This window comes from Diplotaxodon limnothrissa, linkage group LG3 (assembly GCF_057381915.1).
Source record: "Diplotaxodon limnothrissa isolate DT_005_m linkage group LG3, D_limnothrissa_male_GT1.1, whole genome shotgun sequence".
Lineage (NCBI taxonomy): Eukaryota > Metazoa > Chordata > Actinopteri > Cichliformes > Cichlidae > Diplotaxodon > Diplotaxodon limnothrissa.
In genome coordinates this window covers 62530353-62542422 of record NC_140598.1, presented here as the reverse complement: position 1 = coordinate 62542422, position 12070 = coordinate 62530353, and the positions used below count along the sequence as shown (strand labels likewise).

General features: G+C 41.6%; 1 protein-coding gene across 3 annotated transcripts in view; it reads left to right on the top strand.

Moving 5' to 3' along the window:
• nlgn2a (neuroligin 2a) overlaps window positions 1–12070 on the top strand; it is a 158469-nt gene that overhangs the window by 71878 nt on the left and 74521 nt on the right. For 2 of the 3 annotated variants that reach the window (XM_085351073.1, XM_085351072.1), the window contains one exon: window positions 5246–5395. In XM_085351073.1, the coding sequence (XP_085207199.1) occupies window positions 5246–5395 (150 nt within the window). The remainder of the gene's footprint in view (window positions 1–5245; window positions 5396–12070) is intronic. The other variant, XM_085351074.1, reaches the window with a different exon arrangement.

The following is a 12070-nucleotide window of genomic DNA, read 5'->3' as shown; positions in this document are numbered from 1 at the left end:
TTTGTGAAAACCAAAGACATGCAGTAAGTGGGTTTAGGTTAATTGGGGATTCTTAACAAGTGTGAGTGAGAGATGGTCAGTGTGTCAGCCCTGCGACAGACTGATGATCTGTCCAGGGTGCACCTTGCTTCTCACCCTATGGTAGCTAGGATAGGCTTCAGCCCCACCGCAGCCCTGATAAGGATAAGCGGAACAGAATGGATGGATGGATGGTTTCGCCAATATCGGCCTGCCAAGTGCTAAACTTCGAGCAAAGCGTTGAGCAGAGACCTCTCTCCCATATGCCGTCAAACCCTCTGTTTCCAAGGGAAGGCCAATCAGATAAAAGCTGCCATAAAGGGAGTGAGGCCCTGAAAAGAGCAGGCTGTTAATACATTTTATTTCAGAGGGAAAGCTGGAGTGCTGCGCCCTCTACTCTAGCAGAGTCTAAGATTAAAAAATAGAGGTTAAAATAAGCAAAAGGTCCCTCTAATGCTAAATCATTTGTATGTGAAGTTGAAAAGCTACAAACTAATAATAAGCTAAAAGTAAAACACAGAAAGTCTTACTTGATATGAAGTGGATCAGCTGTGGGAGGAAAAAGGGGGAAAAAATAGAAACTTGGAACTTTTTACTTTTTTCCCTTGAAATATTAAATGAAAATTACTATTTTTTTAAAGATATTTGCAAGAAAAAGTTTTTACTATGGTCTGAAATACACATATAATCATTTGGAATTATACACCAGCTGTAGGTGGTTACTTACATAACTCACTGAGGGCTTATACGGAAAAAGTATTACAAATCATATGAAAAATATCAAATGCTGTTAAACAGCTGTGGCCTATAGCTGTTATCAGATTAAGGCAGTTGAGCAAAAAGTTTATGATTTTGTTCCCTGTTGAAATGGAAATATTTACATACTTTAGCAGAGATGGAGCACACACTTCTGAAAAGCCATAAAAGCCATGAAACAAAGCGCGAGTAAACCTCAGTCGGTCGCCCCGTACAGTGGCTGTGTTGACCTGTTTTATAAATCTACTCCGTTTAATTCCTTTAGTCGAACATGCAAACGTTAGTGTAAAACAAATGAGTCAGCTTTAAGCCCCTCCTTTAGCTCATGCCTGTGTGAGAGTATTCACCATCTGCCCATTGTAAACATGGACGTTAAGGATTTGTCGAGGCTTTGTATGTATACGTGGACACTATCCCATTTCCCCAGCTGCCTCCATGGTATGGGACATTCTGTTGTCGTGCAGCACCTGTTCACATTGTCAACAAAATAGCTGAAGAGAAACAAATTATGCAAAAAGTATTTTTAAAGCATGATTGCACGCTTTGATGAATGATTGAATTTTTTTCAACCCACATGTGGTTCAAGTATGGAAGCTGAGGGTGGAGAGCTAACCACCAGCCCATCTGTGGGCATCGCACGCTAAGCTTTAGTTGTGGTAGAAACACAACAAAGCCAGAGGCAGGGAAAGAGAGAGAAAGAGAGGAGAGCTTGTTACCCTTGAGGGCCTCGGTCCTATCAGTCACTGTGCCACAACGATTCGCCCTGTAACTGATCCGTGGACGCCGAGTCTACAGGTCAACTGTGACAGTCTGCTTTGTGCGTGTGTGTGTGTGTGTTTGCATCTTGTGGGTTTGTGTGTGTGTGCATCTGCATTCTGTCCCTCGATGCCGCTGCAGCAGAATGCAGAAACATGCATGTAGGAGGTGCGCATGTGGTCATTCGCTGCTAATGAAATGACATGCAGGTAGAAGCACGGCGAAGGGCATCATGGGGTTAGGCATGCAGGACAGCAATATGTTGCCACAGCAACAGTCAATGAGACTTTGTCCAAGTGAGAGGGAGAGGCAGGAGAGGCGGAAACAAGTCAAAGTGGAGCAGTTGCCATAGCGACTTCTCCATTGCAACTGCCTGTGAATTTCTCTCTCGCCGGTGTGAGTGTGTCTGCCTGACTGATGCGCTGGTTTTAGCGCCATAGCTCTGTATGGATGTGTCTGTGACACCCTAGTCTATCACTGGAGATTTACGGTGCTACATTTGCAGCCACCTTACATACGTTTGTGTACTTAACACAGCATCTACATATATATAAGCAGCTTTCAAAGAGAGCCGCACGCCCTCCATCTCTCCTGCCTTCTATAATAGATGCAGTAGTGGTTATTTATGTGGTTATTCGCCACTACTGTTTGCTCATATCCTCAGGCCTGCATGCACACACACTCGCAGACACACAAACAGAAGCCAACAGGGGCTGCTGTCACTGTGCCACTCCTCTGAGTCTTCTGTGCCATATGCTACCGTAGGCTCCTGGCAGGCAGGAGCGACGCTGCTCACAGTCAGCTAGGAGACTGGTTCAAAGGCCAACGAGGGCCCATCGGGGACCGTCCTACGTGCATGCACAGCGCTGCAGGAGAGGGTGTATGCTGAAAACTCTCAGGACTGACATTGGATGCTTTCTGAAATGAGCTGCATGAGTTTCTTAGTGGAGGATGCCAGAATTTATCATCATAGCTTCCCTGAGCAACCATAGAGTTTAAAGGGCACCTGTTATGCTCATTTTCAGCTTCATATTTTTATAATTAGACTCCACTGGAGTAGCTTTAAGTGTTTTATGGTTCAGAATAGCCTTTATTCATCTTTTACCAGGTCTTGGTGCAACCTGTCAGTTCATCCAGTGGGTGGGGTCAAAGAAGTGTTCTGTTTGGGAGGCAGGCCATGCCCTCAAGCCAGTGGTAGAGAAATCACTGTGTCATTGTTTGTATTTTTTGTTTAATATGAGCATCCACCACTGTAACAGTATATTATATGTATATATCATCATATATTATATATAAGAGAAAATAAGGAAATAAATAACACAGTAGGTCTACATTAACTGAATACCTTCAGCTTGCCTCAGAAATTCATGTTTACAATATATTGCAGAGAATATGTTTTTAAGTACTTGTTTTCACATTTTTAAGCGTTATTATTTAAGTTAGTGTTGTCCAGGCAACACTAGTTTAAATCCATCCATCCATTTGCGTCCGCTTATCCTTTTCAGGGTCGCTGGAGCCTATCCCAGCTGTCATAGGGTGAGAGGCGGGGTACACCCTGGACAGGTCGCCAGTCTGTCGCAGGGCCAACACACAGGGACAGACAACCATTCGCACTCACACTCACACCTAGTGGCAATTAACCTATCCCCACAACTTAGTTTAAATCACTATAGCTAATAATCCGGTTGTTCAGTGATGACGCGACGAATCCTACTTCCGGGCCTAAAGTAGTCTGCGTTTAATATGGCTTTTGTGTTGTTAACATGTTTAATGTTATGTATTTTCTTCTATTTGATCTCAAAAAGCTCCTAAAACAGTCAGTGATCACTGTTGACCTCCCTCGGCTTTTATTACCGCTAATCATTTATTTAAGCTCAGTTTTTAAAACCTTAGGATGTAACTAAAGCCCAGCCCATGCAGCAGTATATGAATGATTAACCTCGTATTGTGGATGGATTATCTCAGTTGTTCTCCTGGCTGAAGTTTGGTCCTTTTACAGCATCCTGCCATGCAATTACATTTGTTCCTGACCACCGAGAACACTCACGTCAACTTTTATCGAGTGGAAAAAAAGTTAGCTTGTTTATATTATGCTAACATAGCTGTGTGTCGCTAGCGGTCACGTAGCACATCATTATATACCAGCTAGCCCAACTTCAGTAACCCTACAAACGTCACTGCTGTTTAGTTTTCTGTCTTCATTTATGCTGGAAGTGATAACAGAGCTGTACGTTTTAATTTGTTTCCAAAACCCTGCAGTCAGGACATGCTATATTGTATTTAGATAGAAGCTAGCGAGCTAACTTCCTGCTAACTTCTAACTCCGTTAAATGTCATAAATTCCGTTTTCATGGATGCCTGGATGTTAAACTCAATTGTTACACCTGGTAGAGCAGAACGCTGATCATTTTATTAAAGATGAAAGACTTTAGACAGTTTTTCAACTCTCAGTAATGCCATAGTGATCGTTTGATATATGGACCTGCAGCGGAGTTTAGGCCCAGACACGGCTAGTGACGTCAGACTGAACAACCAGATAGACAGATCCTGCCTCCAGTTTGCACATTTATACTTACTTTCAGTAAAATAAATACAGAAAACTTTACGGGAAGCAACTCTGGAGCTAAACTTTGTTTTCTAATGTTCTTGCGTAACATTTTCATGGGTAACTTTTTAGCTATCTTTCCATTTTTCACCTCCAGGCGGGACCCACCAACAATTTGTGCCAGTGCAAAAATGATAGCGTCCAAGAAAACTGTGTTCTTCTAGAGATTCCACACAGGGGAGTTGACCTAGAAATAGGTTTCTATAGCTGTCTCTGCAGCTCAAGGCGACTTGAAATTTGCATTTATGGGGGTTCCGAGTTCCAAGGTGCAAAATAAAATGAGGAAATTATGGAAATTTATTGCACACATGATATATTGAGAGCCAGTGGCCTTTTATTTTGTGTTGATTGCGCACTGAATGCTCTTCAGAGGGGAGTATACAGACATCAGCTCCACTCCTTTGGGGCCCGGCTTTGATATGTTTCCTAGTGTCATCCTGGTACCTTCTTTTTTACCTTCTGTATGTTGTGCCACATTGCTTTGAGTGTGTTTACTAGAGAGTGGCTGTTTGAACAGTGTTAAACATCTCTTCTCTGCAGCAGAGAGCTCTTTGGGGTGAACTCTGACACCAACACATTGAGCTACCCCATCATAAGAGCTGTTGTGCAGATATTCTGTGAATTTATCTGGACATTCTCTGTTGAAACTAATTGCCTCAGGCTGCCATCAATTTTCAGTTGCACACACAGATGCTTTTGCACTGCGCTAGGAATTGCATCAGTTTTAGTCAATCTTGGCCTCAGTGTGAAGTAAAGACTGATGCACGACAGGCTCTAATGTGAAGCACTACAGTAGCTGGTAATTTTCTTCAAGCCTTTTTTTTCTCGCTTTAATCACCAGGAAACATTTGACAAGATTCTCACGGTGGCGCCTCTCGTTACTGCCTGTTGTTAGAATCATTGGCTGAAATCTAAATGAGCTCAAGCCCATTTTTAAAGGTTGGCATCCAGCCGCAGTAAGTAATGCAGCACTGATCCAGTGCTGTGTTTTCATCACGCTGCAGTTTGTTCCATATACTATGGTCTAACACAATGTCTAATCATAACTGTGAATGCAGTCATTGACTTTTTGTTCTTTCACACTCTGTTTTTCCCTGTTTGTGTATGTAGATATCCGTGACCGCAGGAAGAAGCCGGTGATGCTGTTTATTCACGGCGGCTCCTACATGGAAGGCACAGGAAACATGTTTGATGCCAGCGTCCTCGCCGCCTACGGCAACGTGATCGTGGTAACCATGAACTACAGGCTCGGCGTGCTCGGTGAGTGGCCCTCATGACTTTTTCATGCTAACAGATTTGCACCAACAAATAGATTCGATTTATATTCCATATCTCCCCAAACGCTGAGCTAAAAGAACGTTTCTTCTTTTCTCTAAACTGAGTCGATGATGGGTGACATGAATAGAATCCATCATTGTAATGACAACCAGTCCAGGGCCTGATCGTTACAGCTCACTTGCTTATAGATTTCCCCTCACTGTCTAAACACCGATTGTGTAATTCTTTAATTTTCTTTGAATACTGATGGCCTTTTTTTTGTTTTTGTTTTTGTTTTTTACAAAACTTTTGCATTGTAAACCCTTTCTTGGAAACAGGGGGAGCTGAGATGAAGACACTAGCCAGACTCGTTCAGCTGAAACACACCAGAAAGGAAGTTTGGCTTGTCTTTACCCAGTTTGCAGTGTGAATAAAAAGAAATAAAAAATGTTACAATTCAAGCTTAGTTTCCATGGTATCCCTTGGTGATGGTGCCAGGATAGATCACGATCATTTGGTAAAGTTGTGGATAGTATTGTGGTGGAGCCTGATACAATGGGACTGGAAGGATCAAATTATAAAAATGTGCAAAGACTCCTTGAGTGTTTATGGTTAAATGCTGAAGTCTAAACCAGGTTGAATCAGGAGGACTGCAATTTATAAAGATGTGCACAGTTTTATCCATCCAGCCATTCGCTTCCACTTATCCTTTTCAGAGTCGTGGGGGGTGCTGGAGCTTATCCCAGCTGTCATAGGGCGAGAGGCGGGGTACACCCTGGACAGGTCGCCAGTCTGTTAAAGGGCTAACACACAGAGACAGACAACCATTCGCTCTCACATTCACACCTATGGGCAATTTAGATTGATCAGTTAACCTATCCCCACTAACTGCATGTCTTTGGACTGTGGGAGGAAGCCGGAGTACCCGGAGGGAACCCACATAAGAACATGCAAACTCCACACAGAAAGACCCCGGCCTAGTGGTGGAATTGAATTCAGAACCTTCTTGCTGTGCGGCAACAGTGCTAACCACCATCCCACCGTGCATCATGGTCCCTTTTCTCATAAAATAGAAGAACGCAGAATAAGTAGAATGAAGAGCAGGTAGAAGAGAAGGTAGATATGGTTTTGCAATGTATTAATCAGAAGAATTTTACTTTCAAAAATGTGGTCGAAGACATATATGGAGCCATAATCAACAGTGACTTATTTTAAGTTGGGAGTAATGAAGCACATGGCTTCATATGCACTAGATTTCTCCTAAAATTTAAAAAAAAAAAAAATCTTACCTTAAATCGTGTCTAGATTTGTCTACATAATTGTTTCCCAACCACTGTGGATAGGTGTGCCATGAGAAATAATCAGGTGTGCCGTGGAAGATTATCTGGTTCAACCTGATTAGTAACGGGCAGATTGATTACTTTCTCTTCCACTAGAGGGCAGTACAACTACCTGCTCTCATTAAATGGGTTGCCAATAAAACAGAAGAAGACGAAGAAGAAATTACATAATAGTCATGCTGTGAGTGAGACGACAAAGCGTGTAATAAATAAATAGATAAATATTTGAAAAGAAAACGTAGTCAATCTGACCTGGATCCTGGAGAAAATTCCGACCCAGATGAAGCCCTGGCATGAGTAGTGGTCAAAAGAAAGCAAAAAAAGTATACTGGGGACAAACCAAACCAATTCCACTGTGCCTGGTGCGCAGGGGGAAAATGATCAATATCCTTTTTGTGACATTTTTGTTTGGTGGTGTGCCGTGTGATTTTTCTAATGTGAAATATGTGCAGTGGCTCCAAAAGGTTGGGAAACACTGGTCTACATAGAGTTAAAGTTAAAGTGCTGCGAAAAACTGTTTACACCCTTCCTGACTTTTTTTTTTTTTTTTTTTTGCTTATTTATTATCCTTGCGGCACTATGTTAATAAGTAATTGCCCTCTAAACCTAATAACTGGTTGTGCCATCCTTGGCATCAACAGCTGCAATTAAGTATTTGTGATAACCGGCAGTGAATGTTTCACAGTGCTTTGGAGGAACTTTGGCCCACTCTTCTTTGTAGAATTGTTATAATTCAGACTGAAAAGTATTAACAGACTGCTTAAGGTGATACCAAAGCATCTTATTTTGTTTGTTTTCTTTTTGAGCTATTCAGAGGTGGACTTGGATAACCCAAATGCAACCAACACCTTCAGAGCACAATGATGGTTGGACATTGTCCTTCAGAATTTCCTGATACAGAGCAGAATTCATGTTTCCCTCAATTATGGCAAGTCTAACAGGTCCCGAGGCAACAAAACAGCCCAAGACCGTTACACTACCACCATGTTTGACTGCTGGTGTGATTCTTGTAGCATCATGAACTCTGAACTTGACTGAGGCAAGTGAAGCCTGCAGGTCTTTAAGTATTGTTCTGTGTTATTTTGTGACCTGATGAGTCATCAGTAGACTCTTGGAGGAATCTTGGTAGGCCAGTCACTTCAATACTGGAGTCCTAAAGCCTTAGAAATGGCTCTTTTCAGACTGATAATAAAAGTATGTCAGCTTTTTCATTATGTGGTGGCATGATTTGTTGCTTTGTGAGATCTTTTAGCTTACTTACTTAATTCTCGTACTCTTGTCACTAGGGCTGCCACAAACGATTATTTTGATAGTCGACTAGTCACCGATTATTTTTGCGATTAGTCGACTAATCAGATCATCATCCATTGGACGTAAAACTACAGCTTATTGCACCAGCAGCATCTGCTCTTATATAACTATCATTAGCTTACAGCTTTAAGTGTTTAAGGTATGTGCTCACTAAAAATAAAGACAAGATGATAGTTTATTAAATTTTAATGAAATTTGCAGATTGTTTCGGTGAAGTTTAATAAACTCCTTGCTATCTAAAATATAACAGGACACCGGAGTAGATTCTGGAGCATCTCACACTTCTGATAATCAGCTGTCTGCTTGACGTTTATTCAGCTGTGTAAAAACTATAACTTTAATCTCAGACAAACCGATTTACTCAGGAACAAATAAAATACTAAAAAAAAGCCAAACAATAACATTTTAAGTTATCTAAGTGACTCATATATATTTAACCTGAGTAGCGAAAGACGGCGGTGGGTTTGAAAACGATTTGCGGGGAGTCCGGTGTTCTCACGGCGCTAGTGAGCCTAGCCCCCGGCTCGCTATCGAGCTAGTGGGTAACAGATGTCTCCGAAAACGTCGGAGCGCTTTTGAAAATATGTGGTGTCCTGGTAAACTGAGCAGATATTTGAGGTTTACACAGCTACATTCTCGCCTGAAAATATGTTAAACTTTATTTTGTGACCCAGAAAGAATAATAAGAGTAACATTAAAACTAACTAGCTGCCGCCATTGTTGGAAACTGAGCTGGGCTGCGCTATGAATTCTGGGACACAGCTGCTTCTTCTTCTTCTTCGGGGTTTAACGGTAGCTGGCATCCTTGTACATGCAATGCTGCCATCTTCTGTTTCAGTCCGTTATTACACTCTTAAATCCTGCCACTTATTCCTGCGTCTTTTGTGATCTTACAAAGCTTCAAACGACGCGTCGACTATTAAATCAGTCGTCGACGATTTTGATAGTCGACGTAATCGTGACTAGTCGACAAATCGTGGCAGCCCTACTTGTCACCATACATCCTGTTTTTTTATTTGGCCACTGAGTCCTGCATTGCCAGGAAGTCTATTAAACATAGGAGTGGAAGAAGAGAACAAGCATGCAAATCATATACAGATGTGGCATTTTTACTGACGTGGAAATGCACCTCACAATTCCTCATTTTAACTGCACGCCCTCGCCCAGAACCTCCAACTTTCAGATGACTGTTTTGCAGATGTATAATTCATTCCACAGAGAGTAGGCATTGTAAAAAACAAAAACAAAAAAAAAACAAACCTTTGCGGAGTATTTTGGTAGGGGAAGGTTTGGTTATGATGCACTTTTGAGCTGTTAGTACCAGCGGCAGCACTGAGAGAAAGTGAGGGATTTGGAAAGTGGTTAAAGTGGCTTTACAGGCCCGGTGTAGCACGCTGTAACCTGTCTGCTCAGTTCACTGTGAGATCTGCCAGCACACTATTGTCTTCCACCGCAGCTCTCCAGCACGAGCGCGTCATCCCTTTTTTGAAAATACACTCGACTTCTCCTCTTTGTTACCGCACTCTGTCTCGCTCCACTGAGACCAAGTACGGTAATTTAGCTTGGAGAGGAGGAACATGCCTCTAAGGAGGCAGGTGCTAACTAAAGGAAACTAAGTGCTTTAGATATTTCATTAGCCGAAGAGAGAGCGGGCTCCTGGAAGCTGTTTTAAAATAGGCAGCCTGGCTTTGATTTGTTTTGTTTCTTTCTTAAAGGATGTTGCTGTGTTGTTTTTGGAGCATTTAAACCGCCTTTACTGCGGTGACACATTTTCATTTGCATGCAATTACCTAAAGTGTTTGCTTTTCAGTGCTTCCCTATTGAATTCATCAGCATTTTTTGCTACAGTGAATAACAGAATGCAATATGAAATATCTATTAAAGGACTGTTAAAAGGCCTTTTTGTTGCTTTTGTTATTGTTGATTGCTGCTATCTATAAAAGTGTAATTCTTCTCATCAAGTTAATTGTTACAGAAAAGTGCTGGTAACGAGTTTGTTACTTTGTTAAGAGTGACAGTTTTAGCCAAAATCTAGCCGCTGTGGTTTAGAGTCAGCGCTAGTGTCATTCTCCTCCTAAAAGTGCTGCCACCAGGGTTGTGGAGCTGTAATTAGCTCCAATTAGCTTGCAGGTGAAGTGGTGCTCATTAGCAGCCGGCACACACTTGTTATCATACAGAATATTGTGAATACTACTGCAATGCCATGGCTATCCTGAGTGCTATCACGCTAGCTAACCTGACTGACACAACTGTAAAAGTGTGAAAAAGGTATTTTCTTTTTTTTCTTCTGTCAAATTGAAATGATTGAGAAAAACATGGGAGCATGCTAGTATTTCTCATGGTACCAGGTAGTTTATTTCATGTTTACAACATTTAATAGAGAGGAAGCACCAAATCACAGTTAGCTTTACTTTACTCATCTTACCTCTGTTAGTCCTGAATTTGTGTCTGGAGGTAGTCGAATATCATCTGAACAGCTAAACTCATTGTAAATTATAGTATATTTGCCATATCCTTTATTCCCTTTGAAACTCATGTAGTTATTTGAGCTATTTTTATAGCTTTAACAGCTAATGGCAACAGCAGACTACTAAGTAAAATGTTGAAGAAGTAGAAGTACACTGTCACTGTTAATACAGGAACTAAGAGGGTAAAAGCAGCAAGGCCCTGCTAAACAAATGTACTTGATTTCCTTGACTTCCTTAGAAGTGCATCAAGAGTGAGGACCACTATAAAAGAACAATTTGGCAGCTTGTTGTTAAGCGCATTCAGGTTTGTGTTACCACAATGCCACAGAGGAACCTTATCAACAGTTGTTATTGCCCATCAGTCTGCGTGTCTGTTACGTGGCATTAATGATCAAAGCAAGCAAACATGTGAGAGATTGATAGTCATACAGAAAGCAGTTACTAAATAAAAGAGCTTTTCAATCATTGTGTGTACTTTTGTTTAACCATGGCTGTATATTAGCCAGCTTAATGCTTATATTTTTGTGTATGTATGAAAAAGAATCCACAGTGCTTAGGACCAGCAGTGGATCAGTTTAGACCAGATGGGCCACCAAGCTTGTAATAGACTGGCAGAAACCCTGTTTCTGAAAGGAAAAGCAATTCTAGCAAAGTTCCAGGTTAGATGAACTTGGGAATAGAAAGCAAAGGCTAGTTTCCTGTTTTTCTCAACATAACAAGGGGATTGGTAACTTTTCAGGCATTAGGTTTCTACCTCCAGACTAAAACCTGGCTACACTGTTGGCTTGTTAACTTGTTAATTCGTGCTCCCAGCGCTCTTTGATTTGTTTTTATCAGTAAGATGTAAATAGTTTTTTTATATGTGGTCAACGACAGCGTCACATATCTGTTAGTACTCTTATAGAGCAATGCTGTATGATAGCTCTGCATACTGAGGATATTCATAGTGCTGTTTCATGCCAGCTTGAACCTGGTGTGTTGACTTTTAGAAGAAAGTAATCCTGTACAAAAGACATTTAAATGTGTGGATTACAAATGTACTTTTCAAAGATGATAAAAATAAGTCAGGTGTCGCAGCGGCATTAGATTCTCCCCGAGTATCACGCCCTACCTAATGACGTGAGCATTAGGTTGGACTTAATTATCTGTCCTTGTATGTTACATCTCTCTCCCTCCTTCCAGTCCTCCAGCTGCAATTCTGCATTTTCTTCTTCCTGCACCCTGTCTGTAACTCTCTCATCACATTCTTTGAGTCAAGGAGAAAGCAAATTGCGGGGGAGACTTTGTCATTTGTATGCAAAGAGACGGCCACAGCCATCTCCCAAATATGAGAGCCATCCAGAGCAATTTGGCCATGATTGGGAGAAATGTGAGTAATCTTTCACCCCATGCATCCTGCATGATGGATGGCATTTTCCTTTGACAGAGAGAGGCAAAGCTAGTGTGGGGTTAGAAGCGAGCGTTTGTGTGTTTAGAGGTGGTGTGCACCAGGCACGTGTAGGTGCATGCAGTCATGCATATCAATGTCTGCTCTGTGGATACGCTGTGCGATGGTTTCT